This window comes from Pristis pectinata, chromosome 3, assembly GCF_009764475.1.
Source record: "Pristis pectinata isolate sPriPec2 chromosome 3, sPriPec2.1.pri, whole genome shotgun sequence".
In the NCBI taxonomy this organism is placed as follows: domain Eukaryota; kingdom Metazoa; phylum Chordata; class Chondrichthyes; order Rhinopristiformes; family Pristidae; genus Pristis; species Pristis pectinata.
Window position 1 is genome coordinate 60059565 of NC_067407.1, and position 21616 is coordinate 60081180.

General features: G+C 40.5%; 1 protein-coding gene across 4 annotated transcripts in view; it reads left to right on the plus strand.

Moving 5' to 3' along the window:
• astn1 (astrotactin 1) overlaps window positions 1-21616 on the plus strand; it is a 1815355-nt gene that overhangs the window by 539411 nt on the left and 1254328 nt on the right. For all 4 annotated transcript variants that reach the window (XM_052011000.1, XM_052011002.1, XM_052011001.1 and 1 more), the window contains exon 3: window positions 8107-8500. In XM_052011000.1, coding sequence (XP_051866960.1) covers window positions 8107-8500 — 394 coding nt within the window. The remainder of the gene's footprint in view (window positions 1-8106; window positions 8501-21616) is intronic.

Here is a 21616-nt window from a genome sequence, read left to right on the forward strand (position 1 = left end):
CAACAAAACTATTCTTATCACGAATGCAATACTGAAGCACATTCATCATAGTCGATAGAGGGGTGTGAGGGGAAAATGTGTATAGAAAAGCTGTCATTCTAATGAAGTCCACCTTGCGTATCACTGCTGTGTGATAAAACATGATGACTGTGTTATTCTTGTTTGGGGTAAGAAAGTTATGAAATCAAACAAATGGAAAAGTGTATCAAGCAGAACACTGTTCCAATTGGAATCACCAGCATTCAGCTATTTAAATTGAATAGGATAGATGCACTATCAAGGAAGGAAGTGGGGACTTGGTGACAGGTTCAGAAAGCCCAGTCTGTCAGTTCACTCTGCCATTGGAATTCGCATTGAGTGCAGTGGCAGAGCCCAGGTTTGTTGAGAATCCCCAGCAGTTTGCTGCAGAATTGCATCTTGGATCATGTGCCAGATCAGACCTAATTCAATATCCAAGATCCCATTCATTTCAATGGGATTCCAGGACTGCACGTGAAGATGCAACCAGAAGATAAGTTTCTTTCATAAATCAAAGCAGTTTAGTGTTTCAATATTTTTATGTATGTTTTTAGGTGCTGTAGTTTATTTCAAAACATAGTTTTCTATTTTTTTTAGTTACTTACTGCAATCTTAATAGGTTTTAAATGTCTCTGAATGTCAGAGATACTTAACCATTGGAACAACAGTTACGGCTTTGGCAGCAAACACAGCTGGGAGTGAGTTTCCTGTCATAGTCATGGAGTCATACCTCACAGAAACAGGCCCTTCTGGCAACCATGTCCATTCTGACCATCAAGTACCCATCTACACTAATTGGCAGTTGGTTTATTATTGTCACATGTATTGAGATACACTGAAAAGCTTTTGTTTGCATGCCACCCAGACATACAGTATCTACTTTATGGTAGTACAAAAGGGAAAAATAAAACAGAATGCAGAATATAGTGTTGCATTTACAGAGAAAGTACAGTGTAGGTAGACAATTAAAATGCAAGGGCAATGACGAGGTAGATTGTGAGATCAAGAGTTCATCCTTATCATCTCATTTTTCCTCACATCCCCATCAACTCGCTACCCCTTCCCCCCCATTCCCAATTTTTTGTCACCCAGCTGTACAAGGGGCAAATTATAGTGGCCAATTAACCTACACACCTTTAGCATGTGAGAGGAAACCAGTGCACATGGGGGGAAGCTCATGCCGTTAAAGGAAGAACATGCAAACTCCACAGAGAGAGCAGTCAAGGCCTGGATCAAACCCAGGTTTCTGGAGCTGTGAGGCTGCAGCACCAGCTATTGGGTTTTGCCAACTATCAATGCCTTGCCTTCTGGGGAGGGGCAGATCCTCCTCACAACACTTTGTTTGGACCATGACACTGAAATCTGGAATGTGGAGGCCCAGAGATTGGCCCTTTGTTTCTGAACCAGGTAAGTGTGGGTATTGGGGCCTATGGGCAGCCATTCTATGTAGGTGGGGGGGGGGGGGGGGGTAATAGGTCAGTAAGTTCCAGCCCTTGTGAGGGACTGAAGGAATAGAGGTTCATGAACCTCGATTTAAAAATAGAGGTTTTTTGCATCTTGCACAAATTTTGCTCATGCATGGGAGATGCACCCTCTTAATCTCTTTTATGGACACTGATTAAGTGTGCAGGAGGAATAAGGCGCTGGATTTTGTGAAATGAGCAAGTTAAAAATATATTGTTGCAACAAATTGAAACATTGCAACAGAATGCCAAGAATATATGTTTAATTTGAAAAATGTATCTGACAATTTTAAGTAATTAGGAAAACTCAACTTATTTCTAATAAAGCCTAAGTGTTTCTCACAGAATTGATTTTAGACTTGTAATAATACTAATGTAGTAATTTCTATACAAGGGAAAAGCAGTCAAATAGAGAAAATCCAATAGGGGCTTTGGAACTGAAACCCTTTCAGAGTTAATGTTCTGCAATGTTAATGGGCATATGCAAAAGTTGGGGCCATATTTACGATTCTTGAACAATTCTGTGTAGAACAATGTTTATCTGATGATGAATTTCTGTTTTTATCTTTAAAGTTTGGGCTTTGAGATAACTGTATTGAATAAGCATGGTAACTAACACAGGCACTTGAGTAATAATTCAATGAATCCATTTTACAGTGCAGTTTCTCAGAATGTATTGTCTAATTGTTGGATATTGTTCATTCTATATTGTGTGCTTCAATGGATGTTGTGCTGCAAGTCCAGTGTGACAGGATTTGATGCAAAGCCAAATCCCTTTCACCTGGGTGTAATAATGCCTTATTCCCAAACTCTGAGTGATTCTGGCAGTCTCATTATGGATTTAAGCATACCTGGCCCAATCATTCTACTAATCGCTTTGAATCTGACTGACAAAGTGTCTCCCATGTGCAGCAAATTGACATCTAATAGAGTTGAAATTCATTTTAGATTTGCCCCTCATAGACAGGGGACTTCTTCCCATAAATTCATGTTAAACCTGGCTCTCAGAGGTAAACGAGCAGCATTCTAGTTGTAATGTTAATCTTAACTCTTAACAAAGGCAACTATGCCATTAATTGTGGAGCCTGGGCAATGCTCCTATGACCATTACTTCATTTTTTCCAGTCTCACCAAGTTCCAAATTTCTAAAGCCATCAATTATTTTTAAAACAGCTAGATTTTGTTGACTTTTTTTCTGATTTCACTTCCTTGTCTTCCACTTGTCCCAATCCCACCCCTCAACTGTCTATTGAGAAACACTCTTTCAATGAGTATCTTCATTGCTTTTTCTCTCATAATTTTTATGCTTGATTACATTCCATTGTAGATTTTATATTTCTATACAACCAAATTACACTGCCCTAGTCAAAGAATGTTCTGCTCAATGAAATGCTTGTTAGCAGTCTTGCAATCCAGTAACTTCACCTTTAGTTTATTGTCATTGTACATATACAATGCTTTAAAGAGGAACATATATTAGCAGAAGTACAATTATCATGGCAAGAAACTGATAACTGCACGAATAGTAATCATGAAAAAATCCCATCTGAGGAAAAATTTAGATTTCAAAAAGATAGCTTATGTGTGTTATTTAGAATTACAAAATGATCTTATGATAGCCCCTATATTCAAGATATCAAAACAGGATAATTAGATGGACTGACGATTCATAAGTTATGGATATTGAAGAAGGTAGCTTACTGTTGATGTTGCTGTTAGTATTACTTAGTCATTAATACCGTACAGGACAATTACAATAAATCCAGCTTTACACAGATTTAATTTCCATCCCTGGCTTCAAGATTGTTCCTATGGCCTCAGTTACTAGTCTGAAATTAACTCACAATTTCCTGCATCTGGGAACTTATTTATTACCTCAGGCAAAAGGATTGCACTTGTTTGAAGTAAAGCTAAAAATAGAAAATGCCAGAAACCATCAGCAGGTCAGGCAGCGTCTATGGAGAGAGAAACAGAGTTGGCATTTCAGGTCAACTTCTTCCAACATCTTCTGTTTTTATTTCAGATTTCGATCATCTGCAATTCTTTTCATTTTCATTTAAATATAGAATTTGTCTCCTTAGTTAACTGTGAGCTCAGCATTTTCTCCCTAAGTAATTGACTAATATTTACAAGCCCAAGAGCAGGTGGGTTTACCTGTCTTTTTGGAATCAGTCATTGACCCATAATGGTGAGGAGCAAATGTTCTTCTTCTTAGGCAGCCCCTTGTTATCAAGGATGACTAGCTTCTAATCTGCATTTGTGTTTTCTGAGGTGGTGAATGAAGACAATATGAGACTTGCAGACTTTCCCACAGAAGGGGCAGGGGGTGGCTGAAGGGGTGGGTCTGTGATTATTAAGTTCATGAGGTGGTGCACTTCGTCCACCACTTATGCAGAGTCTTCATGTGCTCCCAACGCCATCCTGTATATTCCTTCTCCACTTTGAGCAGTCATAGGTCTGAGGTTCCCAGTGGGGATGTTGCATTTTTTCAAGGAATGCTTTGAGCACATCCTTGAATCTTTTCTGCTATCTACCTGGTAATCTTTCCCCCCTCATGGAATATTATGTCTACTTCAGGTGTCTGGTGTTGGGCATGCGAACAACATGGCCTTCCTAATGGAATGAGTGTAACTGGGAATGGTGGCCTGGGCGACAATGACAATATTTGTTCTGTTATCCTTCCAGTTACTTTGAAGGAATTTGTAAAGATGTCACTGGTGGTATTTTTCCAGAACCTTGTGATGCCTGCTGTAGGCAGCTCCAGTCAGGTGTGTAGGGTGGCAGAGATCACTGTTTCAGGACACCAAGGGCTTTGTGCCAGGTCTGAAGTCTTCAGGCACCCTTTACCTCAATTGACCAAAAGTTTTGCAAGTGCTTTGAAGGCAACATTTAATTTTTAATTTGATGTCTGCCTTTGCTGAGAGATAGCTCCAGAGATACAGGACGTGGTGCATGTCTTCTGGAGTCTCACTATGAACCTTTATGATTGGAGGGCAGTGGAGGCAGGTTGTTTGAGGACCTTGGTGCTATGGATGTTTAGTGTAAGGCCCATCCTCTTCTATGTTTTGTTAAACGGGTCAACTATGTCTTGGAGCTCGGCCACTGAGCAGACATAAATGCAAGCACTGCAGCTTGATGACTGAGGTGCAGGTGAATTTGGTTCTGGAGTATAGTCACTGTAAGTGAAATGGCATCCTGTTGGTTGGGAAGATTACCCCCACTCCGGCAGGAAGTTTGTGGAACATTGTGGCAAGAAAGATTGAGGAGAGTTTTGGAGTAATGAGGCAGCCATACTTAAACACCAGCCTTCACTGAGACAGGGTCTGTTAAAGACCTGTCGGTTAGCATCTTGGCTTGCGTGCCATCATGAAGCAAACCTAAGATTGAAATGGATTTATTTCCATGAGCACCCGAATTTGATTGATAGAGTGTAAAGCTTTATTGAAGTCAAAGAAAGCCATGTGCAGTGACTGGTATTTCTCCCTGAGTTTCCCTTGAAGTTGTCATGCAGTGAAGATCATAGAACAAATTTTATTTACCATTTATCAACACAGATCTTTGGAAAGCTATTAAAGTTAATAGTCATTGACAAAAGGCAAGGATCACCTTGACTGATGGTCCCCTGATCAGTAATTCAGAGAGCACCATTGTTATGTCTGGTATCAGAAATATCCCTTTGTGAAGGTCTTCAAGCCCCTGTGCTGTAATGTCTCAGAGCATATCGCTCTTGGTACTTTGTGATAGAAACATGACCACTTTGCACTATAATGACCTTGTTTTTGTTCTTGTAAATATTGTGTATAATTTATGTTTAATTTATGTTTTTCTTGTGAATGTTGTGTCTCTGCTGATATGTGCCTGTGATGCTGCTGCAAGTAAGTTTTCCATTGCACCTGTGCATACATGTACTTGTGCATTTAACAATAAAGTGGACTTTGACTTTAAATTTTACTGCGAACCCTGTGACTAATTAAACTTCAGAAGAAAAGCATCTTTCTAGTTTGAAACTTTTGAGTATTTTTTCCCCTTTACGTAATTGCCACTCCATGAGCAGGGCTTCCATTGCACAGCGAGACTGTGGTCTTGAAAATGAAGTGAGTAGCTCCATTTAGTTTAGAGTCATGGGGGTCAGTTTAGTTGCCATTGTGTTCCCTTGTTGGAGGTGCACAATTTTATTGTGAGTCACACTGCTCAACAAATTAGTCAATGCATGGTTTGTGGGAATATGCTGGAAGCATTGAGTAGGCAGCCAGTTGGTGACATCAATAACTGTATGCACATATTATGTGCACATTATGCCATTATAACATTAAGATGGGTTGGTAGACTGATCAGTATTCGGATTGCAAACTAAGTCTTCCATTAGTACTCTTATGAAAGGCAAACATTCATCACATTCAACTGAAAGGTCAGGTAAGGTTAAGGAATTGTTCAGTAAGGGTAATGAATTGTCAGATAAAACGATTACAATGTAATTTTTACTTCTGAATGTATAACACTTACTCATCCACCTCTTTTGTTTCAAAAAAGTAACATGCCTCAGAAATAATTATTAAAGATTAGAGACAAGAATGGGAAAGAGAAAGCAATTATTGAGAAAAACTAAGGCTTGCCTACTGGCATTTAAATTCTCATCTTTTCTCTTTTAATTTTTTAAAAATATGCTTTCTGTTAACTGATTTTATGCATTATTGACCTTTATCCATTTTATTCTACATCACTCAACATTTTCAAAGTGGGAACAAAAACAGTAATTGATCCGGTGAATGTTTCATATTGGCTGTATCCACTTAGTGGAAGTCTAAACCAAAGAATTAGCATTACCACAGAGCCTTTATCTCAGTCTCACACCAGCAGATGTAATCTCTGTCTGCCATTTATATAGTGGAAAGACCATAGAGTTATATCAGTTCTTTACTTATAAAACACTTTCTAATTAACCCATTAAAAACCCATTAGGACACATGAGCCAAGCCAAACTTCTATTGAAAATGTTGCATTACATTGGCAGTTGAACCAGCCCAATCCTGCATCCAGCAAGACGAACAACCTGAACAGATAATTGACAAGTAACATTAGTGCCGTATAAATACTGGACAAATACCATATCCAAATAAAGACAGTTTAACCACCTACCTTGATATTCTTTGGTTTCCCCCAAAATTAACACGTGGGTGATCATCATTGACCAGAAACTCAGCTGACCCCAGCACATGAATACTGCAACTACAAGAGCAGGTCAGAGGCCCGGTAACCTCCAGCAAGTGATTCATCTCCTGACACCCTAAGCTTTTCACCCACTTGTAAGGCATTGCAAGGATGTGGTGGAAAACCCTCCACTGACCTGAATGAGTGCAGTTCCAAGAACACTTGCGAAGCTTGACATGATCCAGGTCAAAGCAGCCCACTTGAGTTGCACCCTATCCACTATCATAAACATTCATTCCCTCCACCACCAGTATATAATGGCTAGAGTGCATACCATCTACCAAAATGCACTGCTAACAAGGCTACTCCTACATCTCCCAAACCTGTGAACTCTACCAGCAAGGAGAACAAGAGCGGAGGCACCATGTCATACAGTCATAGAGCCACAGAGTCATTCAGCGCAGAAACAGGCCCTTCAGCCCAACTGGTCTATGCCAACCAAGATGCCCATCTAAGCTAGTCCCATTTGCCCACACTTGGCCTATTTCCCTCTAAACCTTTCCTATCCATGTACCTGCCCCAGTGTCTTTTAAATGATGTTAATGTACCTGCCTCAACCACTTCCTTTGGCAACTCATTCCATATATGGACCACCCTCTGGGTGAAACTATTGCCCCTCAGATTCCTATTAAACCTCTCCCCTCTCACCATAAACCTATGCCCTCTAGTTCTTGATTCACCAACCTTGGGGAAAAGACTGTGCGCATTGACCTTATCTATGCCCCTCATGATTTTATACACCTCAAAAAGATCACCGCTCATTCTCCTGTGCTACAATGAATAAAGTCCAAGTCTGCTCAACCTCTCTCTATAACTCAGTCCGTCAAGTCCTGGCAACATCCTGGTAAATCTTTTCTTTCATGTGAAGTTACAATCTCCTGGATCAACAGTCAAGAAGTCTGGATGTTAGTCCAGTTGTTTAACCGCCACACAAGGGAGAGAAACCCAATAAACAGATCATTTGGATACCACTGCACTGGTAACTGTCAATACAGCTTTCAATACAGTAGAAGGATTTTGAATGAGGTAGATGGAATATTTATGCCTTAGAGGAACAAGAAAGTAACGCTCAAAGTCATAGTGACCATAAAAGAATTGATCAAATGGAGAAAGATGAGGGAAGTTGCTACAGGGAGAATGAATGAACTGACTTGTGGATGAAATCCTTGAAGAGCAATTGTACTCAAATAATCACCAAAATACACTCTGTCTGGTATAAGCTTTCAATCACTTCTCTATCCAGACATAGTTATCAATAGAGACCCACCGAATACATTCCAGGTGGGGGCAACCTGCTGGAAACATTTATAAAAGGATATTTTTATGTGAAAAACAAGTCTGATTATTATTTATTTTCTGCTAACTGAAGCCTTCTTCTCTGTGGAAATTGATGCATCTCCCTCTCTCTCTTTTCCAGGGGGGGATGATCGCCCTGCTGTTGGCAATCCTGTTCCTTGTCATGGTGCTCTACACTCGGCGACGGTGGTGCAAGCGTCGCCGTGTCCCACAACCACAAAAGAGCGCCAGTGCGGAAGCGGCAAATGAAATCCATTACATCCCATCGGTACTGATGGCGGGTCAGAACCGGGAAAGCCTGCGGAACTCCCGGCTGCAGGGGCACAATTCCAGTGGGTCCATCAGCATCCGGGAGACACCTATTCTGGACGGATATGAGTATGACATCGATGACCTTCGCCAGCAGCTGCAGAGGGAGTGCATGAATGGCGGGGAGGATTTTGGCAGCCAGGTGACACGGACCTTGGATTCCCTTCAAGGGTGTGATGAGAAAACATGCTTGGATCTCACTCCAGGTCTGTACCAGTTCATTGCTTTACTGAGGATAGAAACAAATGGGCAAAAGGGTGTTGAATGAGTGAATGGTTCTTGAATGTGTAATTGGTAAATTAGTTTATTATTGTCACTTGTACCGAGGTACAGTGAAAAAAGCTTTGTTATGCATGCCATCCATATAGATCATTTCATCACATCAGTACATCAAGGTAGTACAAGGTAAATGCAATAACACAATGCAGAATAAAGTGTTACAGTTACAGTGCAGGCAGACGATCAGGTGCAAGGCCATGACAAGGTAGACTGTGAGGTCAAGAGTCCACCTTATTGTACAAGAGGAACATTCAATAGTCTTATAATGGCAGGATAGAAGCTGTACTTGAGCCTGGTGGTACATACTTTCAGGCTTGTACTTGGTTCATCCTTCCTAAGCATAGTGTTGACTTAAATATGAAAATGTGTAGCTTGCGGGCACAGCTCCTGACAGAAAATTGCCTACAAACTGTGGTAATCTTTGTTCAAAATGTTAGCTTCCCTCTCTGAGTACATGCTCCCCCCCCCCCACCCCCCACCACCACCACCCCATCCAAATCCTTTGGAAGGTCTTAGGTACTTTTGACAGCATCATGCTTGTGGGTGTCATTCAGTGTTGAACACGCCAGATTTTGCAGGGTCAGTGGAAGGGCCACTCATCTCCATGGCATAGCAAGTACAGCGCTGGGAAATCTCCATAGGCTATCTGAACTTGCCACTGCAGAATCTGGCCTCAGACTATAAACATTCAAAGAGCATTTGGTACGCAGTTCTATGCATTGTAAATGATTGCCTTGTGTTTGCAGTGGAGGCCTCCTCCCTGGTGGGCCCACTTACAGAGGTCACTACAACTCAGCTGTCTTGTCTTGTAGCAGGCTGAATTTTTGTCCCACAGGGCAGAAATTCCGTTTCAGTTTAATGCACTAAATGTGCAATATAATTTCATATTCATGTCGTTCTCCACTCCTAAAATTCAGCTCCATTGAAGTCAACATATCTCAGCATTGTATTAGAAATTTATTGGGTATAATTGAAAATTAGTTTGGAGAGACTGAAGTGGGTGCCTGCCTGTTTCTGGGAAGTTCTGCAGGAACTACAGGAGCATCCTGGCCAAACACAGGAGAAGATAGAGAACTATTCTGAGAATACATCAGCTGTATTTAAATCACCCCTAACTCTTGCTTTTAGAGTGATGTGAATAACTTTGCACATTTTATTAGACATCCCAGGCTTTAAGGAGAATATATTTCACACAGTATTTACGAAGTACTACATCATTACATGTAATCAATCAGGTAATTTTTGTTAGCTATTTCTGTACTACTTCTGATGTGAATATTTGACAAAAAACATTAACTATGTTTCCTTATCCAGAGATACTACTTGACCTTGTATATGTGCTTCTGGCATTATTGTTTTTTATTTCAGATTTCTAGCAGTTTTTATAAAATTTTCCGTTCTATTTCTGTTCTGATGTTTTGATTTCCTCTGTTCCTTTCCATGCTTTGGCTCCAGTCTACTGTTCTGATGAGATGTTTTCCATACTTTCTCAAGTGTTTATCACTTGCTCAATCTCAGTTCTTCACTTTGATAACTTGAAAATTGGTGGAGTTGTTGACAGTATGTAGTCTTAGTCACAGGGTGATACCAATGTGTTGGCAAAATGGACTGAGAAATAGCAGTTGGAGTTTAATTCAGATAAATGTGAGGTGATGTATTTTGGGAGTAGTAATGAGGCTAGGACATACACCATGAACAATAGGGTCCTAAAGAATATTGAGGAACAGAGGGACCTTGGCGTGCAGGTCCAAAGGTCATTGAAGATGGCAGTGCAGGTAGAAAATGTGGTTAAGAAGGCATTTGGGATACTGGCCTTCATTAGTCAGGGCACTGAATACAGGAGCAGGGAGATTATATGCTAACTTTATAAAACATTAGTCAGACCTCAACTGAAGTACTGTGTGCAGTTCTGGTCACCACACTGTAGGAAGGACATGATAACACTGGAGAGGATGGAGAGGATATTCACCAGGATGTTGCCTGGGATGGAGATTTTCAGTTATGAAGAGAGAATGGAGTGGCTAGGTCTGTTTTCCCTGGAGTGAAGGAGGTTAGGATGTACATAAAGTTATGAGGGGTATAGATAGGGCAGACTACAGGAAATTTTTACCCATATCAGAAGTAGATGAAACCAGAGCACATAAATTCATGGTAAGGAGTAAGAGATTTAGAGGGGATTTAAGGGGGACCTTTTTCACCCAGAGAGTGGTGAGTACCTGGAATGCACTGCTGGAGAGAGTGTTGGAAGCAGAGTCACTGGCAGTATTTAAGAAGTATCTGGACAAGCACTGAATTGCCAAGGCATAGAAGGCAATGGGCCAAGTGCTGAAAGATGGGATTGATGCGGATGGGTGCCCACTGGTCGGTGTGAATGTGGTGGGCCGAATGGCCTGTTTCCTTGCTGTATGAGTCTGTGACTTTAATGCCACAACAGTCACAGTTTCCTCATCAGTTTGCTCAGGTACATACTGTGTCAATGTACCTTCTGGTTTTTGTGGTTTTAAGTGATAAGGTCCCTATTCATGGTATATTCTCTGCATACTTTACATATCAGGTTTGTTGCAAAACTTCTCTGAAAGCTATTGCTTTAAGCAGTAGTTCTGAGGTGAGGAACTATTGTTTTGTTCTGCCAGTCATTGAAAGTTGTGCTAATTGTTTGTCTTGATGTTTTGTTTCATTACCACATTTGTTTCTGGAATTTGAACAGCTACCTCAACTCTATATTTTTCATTACAATGTTGGACACTTCAGGGACAGGGTTGTGTTGTGAGACTTGCATCGTTACATTTGTTTTCTGAATTCTACACTTGCAAACTGGGGTCCATTATCGGAAAATGCTTACAATGTGTAATCCCATTTGAATTCTTAATATTACTTCATTTATTAAAGTATAAAATCCACAGGATTCTATGATAATTAAATATTGATTTTGAATGAAATTCAAATATATCCATCCTAACTTTTTGCTTGCTGTGCCTTGACTGTCATGTGCTTTGATTGGTTCATTATGCACTTTTCCCTCAGTGTGTTGCATATACAACATCTGCAATCTGAGTCAGTAATTGATAGTCATATATTTCATCCTTGGTTTAACACTTGGTAAATATGCCAATGTTACATATTTACTCATGTGTGTGATTCTGCTATGATTCTGTTGCATTTTCCACACAAGTCCTTTGTTAAGTATTAAGGTTAGATGCCTTGATATTAATACCATCTTTTAGAGGTAAAAAATATTTGCATTTCTTTCGCACTTTTCACATTAGTTTCAAGGTGCCCCAAAGGTAACTTAAGACATTGAAATATAGACACAGTTGTACATTGGAAATCAGTTTGTACACAACACTGTGATGATATCCAGGTAATCTGTTAGTTGATGGAGAAATATTGGACAGAATACTGGGGACACCTCCTCTGTTCTTCCTGAAAACAATAATGTAAAACTTTTTGCATTCACTTGAGAGCCTCAGTTTTTCATCTAACTTAAGATACGACACCTCCAGTCATCTTGTACTTAGTCAGTACAATAGTGAGGGGGTCAGCCTCTATTTTGAAGCTGAAATCTATGGAATGAGATTCTTTGGCTCAGACTGGCACCCACTGAACCACAGCTTGCATTTAAAATCTGTCCTTGAAAGACAGACAGAAAGGATGGATGACATGATTAGAGAAGTGAAATTAATTGCTGATGTTGTGTTCCAGAGCTTATTTGGTGGAAAGACCAGGTTTGCTAACTTGTCCATGTAACCACAATAGTTTGGCTCCTTGCAAGATCTGAGAGAGCTGATTTTGCAAGCTTTTAAAGCCCTCAAATCTACACTAACTTCATCCTCTGTGACATGTGCTTAGGTTATCCTATTAAGCATTTAAATGTGTGGCATAGAGGGATAAATTTTCTTCCCCTATACACCAGCTAATAATGTTTGTAACAGGAGCTGTCATGGTAAGATTGAGAGTTGAGTTTGCCATTTTGATCATGGGTATTAGGTGCTGCCAGGTGATATTACCCTGAACCTGCACGCTTTGATTGTTCATTTCCTCCAGTATTATCACTACATTGCCCTCTGCTGCAGGAGTAAGGGCCAAAGAATGACTTTCACAGCAGCAACATTGAAACAACCTGTAAGTAGATCGCTCTCTCCACTGCTGTGGTCCCACCACAAAGAATACTTCAGCCAAATTACCCTGGGCATTCTATACCGCCAATCAACAATATCTTTTGTCAGGCTATTGTCATTCAGTAACCAAAGGCTTCTGTAAATATCTGTGGGCAACAGGAGAGATTGATCCAATGTTGGGCTTTAGAGTTTTACTTAAATTCATGCCTTGTAGGAGGGATTGCAGGACTGATGGGAATTGCACAGGGTTTTCCATGCTTGCAAAGTTAGTGCCAGCTCTCCCCACCTATACCTTGCCATTGTCCACCCAGAATCAGCTGAAGAATGGGTGAAAGTGAAAGAAAAATCCAGGCCAATGGCCTTAGCTAAACATGCAATATCTTGGTGGTTAAGGTGTATTCTTGCCATTTTAAGTCTCCAGAGGTCAACAGATGCATGTAATTTAATGCATTTAAAAAAGACCGAGTCCTCAAATAATGGATGATTTGGAATGTACAACAGGCAAGGCATTCAGCCAAAATAACAGAGGGAGCAAATTTCCACATATGACTCCTCCCTCTCCTCTTCACTAATTCCTGTCAGCATACCTTGGTGATTCCTCTCTCCCTCTTCTACTTACTGAGCTTCCCTTAAGTGCATCTGTATGCTTCATCTCAACTACTCCAATGTAATAATACATTCCATTTTCTAACCACTTGTTGGATAAAGAAGTTTCTCTGGAACTCCCTACACGAATTTTTACTCACTATTTTATATTCTTCTACCCCAATTAGGTCTCCCAACAAGTGGGAAATGGCTTATTTGTCAAACCCTTCTATCATTTTTAAGACTGCCGTTATTATCAGATGTTCAAGATGAATCACATGGTCACTAAAGGCATTCTCCACTCACCTAAATGTATTGTGAGAATGGACTGAAGAACTTGGTGTGGAATCATAAAAGGATTCTGAAGAGATGGACACCATTTGACTTGGCATACCCACCCAATATGGTCCAATACTGCCTGATGCTATTTCATATGGAAAGCTGGCACTAACCAAGTGGCAGCTTCAACAAAGCTGACTGACATAAATGTTAGTCTTGTGATGCATAAATTTGCAGTGTTTAGCAACACATGCACCAACATTTCCTCATTTCTTGTACAGAAAAATAAGTCACTGATATGCAAAGGTACAATTTAGAAGTGGTTTAAGAATTTGCTGAATGGTTATAGAAGTGTGGGGACCCCTAAGAGCAGCCACAGAAGGGCTTTAGTTTTGACACAAGGGCAAATGTTGTCCCTATTGTTCATATTTCTTTGGTGGAGGGGTAGCCAAAGGATAAAATGCAAGTGCACAAGTTGAGTCCCAATCCAGCACTAAGCCATGAAGACCTCGTCATCCCAGCAGAGCCCCAAAACACCATGCATTCTAATTTCACCAGCAGTTAAATGGAAAATGAGACTATCCCTGGGTAACTGATTTGGCACTCACACCAAGCTGCAAGGATGATTCGTGGTCAGAAGTAGCCAGTCGATTTCCAGTGTGACATGAAACAAGCCAGGATTTGTCATTATTGCATCCTTTGTAAGTGCATTTTCAGTCAAGTACCAATGAAATGTGATCGCATTTCCAGGATAAAGACTATTAATGTGAAAGGGGCAGCCTTATCACATATAAATGACCACCTTTCTTCCTGTAAGCTGACTGGATGCCGATACCTTGATTTTCTTCTGTTACAGATGGAAGTGGGTGGGGTTAAGGCAGATTGTGTCAGCACTTTCCTCTGTCCTAATCCACTCAGTTTTTAGCGACGATTCAAGATTCAGCCCATTGTCAATTAATACAAAGGTTCACAAGAAAATCTCACTGAAGCCACTTCCTTGCATTGGATCCTTTCCTAGCAATATAAAAATAGCTAGGAACTCTCTCCCTGTGACAATAAAAAAAATCAGACTTCTTTAATTCACAAGTATCACTAATTAAGAGGAAATATTTTTGAGGTACTGTCCCTGACGACAATAGACAGTGTTTCAGATAAAGTTAGATTCAACAGGCGGAAGATCCCAGTCACATCTTGTAAAAGATGGCTAGCTCAACCCTTCAAATATACAGCCCTGAAAAATTAGATATGTATTTCTCAATACAATATTAGCCTCTTTACACTAACTCATTAACAGATTTTGTTTAGAAGTTCTTTTGAGGCTAATTGCCGACCCTCCAAGAGACTGGTTTACTCTTCCCGAGTGCTAACCAGCTATTTTTGGCCACACCAAAGCAGATTCCAGCCCAGAGAAATCAATGAATGTAGCAGCTAGTTTGGCCCATTCAACCGTCTTCCTGTTGCACTGTGTAGCAGCCTGTGTGAAGCACTTTCTATCACATGTGCCAAGGTAATTCATGAAAGTGTAATCAGGCAAAATATTGTCAGCAAGCCAGTGAAGCAGAGTTCAAAAGGATGGACTGAAAACTTGATCAGGAAGGTTGATTGCAAGAAGGGAGATGAAGGAGTGAGGGGTGTGGAGAGCTGTGAACAAGGCTTGAAACTAAAAGCGCAAGCTCCAAAGGAAGTCAGAGATGGAGGAATGCAGAACCCTCAGCTCAAGTACTAAAGCATCGGAGGTAAATAGGATTAGTGTAGATGGGTGCAGTGGGCGGTATGGACATGGTGGGCTAAAAGAGCCCTTTCTGTACTGTGCAACTCTATGACTCTGTCTACTGGAACTCCTGGGGTGTTGTAAGGCTGGAAGAGGTTACAAAAAAAACAGAAGGGCAGGACCTTGGAGTTTTTTTTTGAAAAATTCGTAGTTGGGGGGTGTCACAGCCAAACTAATCCTGCCTGACCTAATGTACACGTATGTTCCAGCAGGGAACATTTAATGAGGAAAAGAAAGACCTGCATAGATACAACATATCATTGTGACCTTAATATATTCACATGCAAGTGATTGTTACACCTTTATTTAGAAGAATCAACAAATAGGGTTTGCAGATCAAAAGAATAAAGGAGTGGAGGTTAAATTTTTGTTTGTACTTGATTGGATTGCAAGCTTTTATTTCTCATTTGATCTGTGATGCAACCTTTCGTATTAAGTTAGTTCATACACCACTGGTATTTGTCACAAGAGTATTCCATATGCTATGATATACAATTTCCACATTTTGGCACATTGAGAGATAATTTTGCCCAAACCGTCCTCACTTTTCCAAACATAGTGGCTAATTTCAGTGTCAATGGGGCAGCCACTTTGGATTTGATATTTAATTGAGCAATAACCTGAATTTGATAATTACCAAAGTCAGTGCAGCTATCTATTAAGGATACTTCAGATCAACAGGAAACTGTCAATTGGCATTAACACAAGCACCAAAGTTTAAAATTCCAAATTTTAGAACAGCAGATAGAGCCAATGTCCTGTAGCACTTAGAATTGTCTAAAAAAAGTCAGTGAAGTCATGCATGTTGACAAAAGAATTAAGGCTAGGATAGATAACTAGAAAGAAGAACAAGCATTAAATAAAGCCAAAATTTCAGTCGTACCCTGAAAGTACCTCTGCATACCTTGATAAGAGCGTATGAATACAGGAAAACAGGAGCAGGAAGAGACCACCAAGCCCCTCAAGCCTTCTCCACCATTCATTGTGACCATGGCTGATCCACATTAGGCCTCAACTTCTTTTCTGTGCCAATTACCTATTGTCCTCATTCTTTCAAAAATGTTTCTATTTCATCTTTAAATATCCTCAATGATCAAGCCTCCACAATCCTCCAGAGTGGAGAATTCCAGAGATTCATTACCCTTTGTGAGAATGATTAGGTTTGTGAGCCTAGAAATTCTTTTTTCACAATCTGTATCAATGATTTGAATGAGTGGACCAAGTGTGATCGATGCAAGCTTTATGACGATGCAAAGCTTGGTGACAGTGTGGCCTGCTGGAAATACACAGGGAGGCTTCAGGGGAAAATAGACAGGTAATGTAATTGCTCAGGACATGTCAAATAGAGTCATGGAGAGTTATAGAGTCATATAGTACAGAAATGGGCCCTTCGGCCCAATTGGTCCATGCCTACCAAGATTCCCATCTTCCTGTGTTTGGCTCATATCCCTCCAAACCTCTCCTGTCCATGTACCTGTCCAAGTACCTTTTAAATGTTGTTAATATACTTGCCTCAACCACTTCCTCTAGTAGCTCATTCCATATACCAACTACCCTCTGGATGAAAAAGTTACCTCTCAGGTTCCTATTAAATCTCTCCCCTCTCATCTTAAACCTATGCCTTCTAGTTCTTGATTCCCTGACCCTGGGAAAAAGACAGTGTGCACTGACCCCATCCATGTCCTTCATGGAATGGAATGTGGGAAAAATTGAGGTCATCCATTTTGGTAAAACAAAAGAAAGGTTTTTTCTTAAATGGTAGAGGATTGAAAGATGTTGGTTTTCCGGGGACCTGGAGTAGATGTTACAGTCAAACCAGCCATGATCTTATTGAACAGTGAAGCAGGTTCAAGGGGCTGAGTAGCCTATTCCTGCTTCTAATTTATATGCTTGTAATAGTGTACGTACTTTTGAAGGAATTTAGTCAAAGCAGGTTCACTAAATGCAATTGGTAATGGGTTTATTATTGTCACATGTCATGAGATACTGTGAAAAATTATTTTGCATGCCATCCATTCAGGTCATTTCAAAACCTATGTATGTCAAGGTAGTACAAAGGGAAAAACAATAACAGAATGCAGAATTTAGTGTTACAGTTACAGTTAGAGAGGAAGTGCAGTGCAGGTAGACAATAAGCTGCAAGGGTGGAATATTTCAAAATCTGGTCCAGCAACTCCTTGCACTTATGCACAGAAAAGACCAGGAATGCACCGTGCTGTCAAAAGGTGTGTATTGCAAGTTATATCTTTTTAGTTCTTTTAATATTGAAAAATATATTGACCTTTGTCTTAAATACTCCATGTGACTGAACAGCACCTTCCTCTCTGGTACAGAATTCCAAAGATTGCATGGACCTGGGTATCCTGATACACTGATCACTGGAAGTTAATATGCAGCTACAGCAAGCAGTGAGGGAGACAAATACTGCGTTGGCCATTATTGCATGATTTGAGCTGAAGAGTTAAGACACCACACTCCAATTATACAGGGCTGTGATGAAACCACATCTGTAATATTGTGTACAAGTTTGGCTTCCCTTGCTAAGGAAAGGTATACCTGACTGAACATTCACTAGACTGATTCCTGGGATATCATATCAGGAGAGATGAACCAGATTGGGCTGATATAGCTTGGATGAATCAGAGATAATTTCATTGAAAAGTTCTTGAGCAATGTGACAGCAGAGATGCAGGGTTATCTTTCCCTTGGCTTGGGTGTCTAGAGTCATGAGTCACAGTCTCAAAATAAGGTGCTGGCCATTCAGGGCAGAATTGAGAAAAAAATCTCTTCACCTAGAAGACAGTGAACCTTTGAAGTTTTGTAACTGAAATGGTGGTTCAGTCATATTGTGCACTCAAGGCAAAGATCAACAGATTTTTAAAGGAATGAAAGGATATAGGGTTAGTGCAGGAAGGTGGCTTTGAGATAGATCAGCCATGATTATATTGAATGGCAGAGCAGGAATGAAGGGCTGAATGGCCCACTCCTGTTTCTATCTCCTAAATCCTCAAAATGTGCAATACACATCTTTTGACATCACTGTGCATTCCCAGCATTTTCTGTACAAAAGGGTTAAGAGTTCCCAGAGCAAATTATGAAATATCCCAATGACACCTAGTGAACAGGCTTTGACTAAGTTTCTTCATATAACATTCAAAAACATGTACATTAGTTAAACATATAAATTAGAAGCACGAGTAGGCCACTGAGCACTAGAGCCTGCTCTACCATTCAATAAGATCATGGTTGATCTGATTGTTACCTCAGCTCCATATTCCTGCCTATCCATTTAACCTCTACTGCCTTGCTTATCACAACTCTATTTACTTCTGCCTTAAAAATATTTAAATGCTCTGCGTCCACCATTCTTTGAAGAAGAGAATCCCAAAGGTTCAGGATATACTGTGAGAAAAAAAATTGCCTCACTTTTATCCTAAATGTGCAGTCCCTTATTTTTTAAGGGAAAGAGACATCATTGAGCGTAATGCATTCTGATGAAGGATCTTTCACCTGGATTGTTAACTCTGCTTCAATTCTCACAGATGTGCCCTGACCTGCTGAGTATATCCAACATTTTCTGTTTTTATTTTAGATTTCCTGCAGGTTGTTTTTATTTTCAGCACCTTATTTTTAATCTGTGAGCCATAGTTCTAGATTCTTTCACAAGATGAATCATCCTTTCTACATTTACCCTGCCAAGCCCCCCGAGGACCTTATATATTTCAGTCAAGTTGCTTCTCATTCTCCTAAACTCCTGCACATACAAGCCCAGCTTGTCCAACCTTTCCTCATAGACAACCTGTCCATTCCAGCTATCAGTCTTGTAATCTGAACTGAGGAAGAGTTCAAAAGACTCATGACCCACTGAAAGAAAAAACAGCATCTCATCTCTACCTTAAATGGTTGACTCTTATTTTTAAACAGTAAACTCCTGGTTCTAGGTTCTCCCACAATTAAACCACCTTTCAATCAGACAAGTATTGTTCATCCAACCTTTAATCATAAGATAACCCATCCATGCATTTGGACTTTAAAAATATCGACTGTCCATTTCCCTCCACAGTTGATGCCTGACCGGCTGAGTTCCTCCCGCAGCTTGTTTTTTTGCTCCAGATTTCAGCATCTGCAATCTCTTATGTCTTCACGCTGTGTATTGATATATTGATCCCATTTACCAGCACTTGGCCTGAAGCGTACTATGCCTTAGCAATTCAAGTGCTTGTCCAGATGCTTCTGAAATGTTGTAAGAGTACCTGATGGGCTAGCAATGGCCAGGCGAAGCTAAATTGGAAGTGGGAGTAGGAATGCAGTCATGCTGAGAGATATCAGCAGATTCATACTCTGCAAACCCACTGATATTCCCTCAAGCCTCTGCACATCCTCAAAGCCATTGGCAACTGGGGAATCCAGAGCCATAAGGACAGCAACTTGAATTTGCATGGCAGTAAGCGGAGTTTTGATGGCAGCAATACAAATGTAAGAAACAGCAGTCGCTGCTTCCATTGTAGAGATCAGAGGATGCGTGGCTTCAGCACTGCTACAGACACCATAACCTCTGCTCTCAATGCTGCAAGGTGGTCTCGAGTGCCACATTCAAGTAGATTTCTTTATTTGTTTTGGGTCTGGAAAGTCAAATATCTTCAGGCTTCCCATCTTACATGACATACCAGGCAATGCCATTGTTATCCTAACCCATTGATCACTACAGCACTCATCACGTTGGGAGAGCTGGGTATTCAGTTGAATAGACTGGATTAAGTAAAGAGAAATACTGCATGGAAACAGGCTATTCGGCCCACAGTGTCTGTGCTGACCATCAGCCACCCATTTACACTAAACCGATGTTAACTTCATTTTTTATCCACCCCAAATATTAACCAACTCCCCTCTGAAGTCTATCACTCACACAAGGGAGAAGTTACAGCAGCCAATTAACCTACCAACCCACATGTTATTGGGATGTGGCAGATAACCAGAGCACAGGGAGGAAACCCATGCGGTCATATGAAGAACGTGCAAACTCCACACAGTCAGCATCCAAGGTCATGAATGAACCCAGGTCCCTGGTGCTGTGAGGGAGCAGCTCTACCAGCTGCACCATTGGTTTTCCTTAGTGTGCAGAAGGCTGGGGGGGGGGGGGGGGGGCAGCAGGGGACTAGATTGAGGTGTGCACAATTATGAGGGGCATAAGTGAGAAACTTTTCCCCCAAAGCAGAGGTGTCTATCACCAGAAGGCATAGGTTTAGTTAAGGGTAGGAGACTTATGGGGACTTGAAGAATTTTTTTTCACCCAGAAGGTGATTGACATCTGGAATGCATTGCTTGAGAAGGTGGTAGAGGCAGAGACTCTCACAACATTTCAGAGTATTTAGATGAGCACTTGAAACACCATGGCCTAGAAAGCATTGCCCGAGTGCGGGAGAATTGGATTAGTATAGATATGTACTTGATAGCCTGCACAAACACAATGAGCCAAAGGGCCTATTTCCATGCTATATGACTTTATGGCTCTATAACAGCAAGTTTGACCTTTGCATTTCCCATCTCCCTCAGCCACCACTCTTCCTTTCAACAAATTGCCTTTTGCTTCTCAAGAAACTTTGAAAAATTAATGCTGGTTTGTAATTTCACTTATTGCCACAGAAATAATTAATACTCATTAATTATTGCTGATACACAAAATTGTTGCTGATCTTTGTATTAGAAATTTAGTTTGAATTTAGAACATAGAACAGTATAGCATGGGAACAGGCCCACAATGTTGTGCCAAACTAATTAAACTAATGACATCTTATCCCTTCTGTCTGCATGTGGACTATATCCCTCCATTCTCTGCATACTCATATGTCTATCTAAGAGCCTCTTCAACACTTCTACTCTATCTATGCATTGCATAATTTTATAAACTTCTATCAAGCCTCCCCTCAGCCTCTGCTGCTCCAGAGAAAACAACCCTAGTTTGTCCAACCTCTCCTTATGGCACATGTCCTCTAATCCAGGCAGCATCCTGGTAAACCTCTCCATTGCCTCCACATCTTTCATACAATGGGATGACCAGAATTGAATGCATTACTCCAGATATGGCCTAACCTGAGTTTTATAATGCTGCAATTTGTTGCAGGAAGAAGAAATTGCATTAGTGCTTAATATTTTCCAGATGTGATTGAAGCTCAAAACTTTCCATTTTATTCTAAATAGACTAATTGAGTTCTTACCTGTGTATTTCTTTAAGTATATAATTAACTCTCTCCCTTTCTTTATTTTCTCTCTCTCCTGGTTCTCTCTCTCAC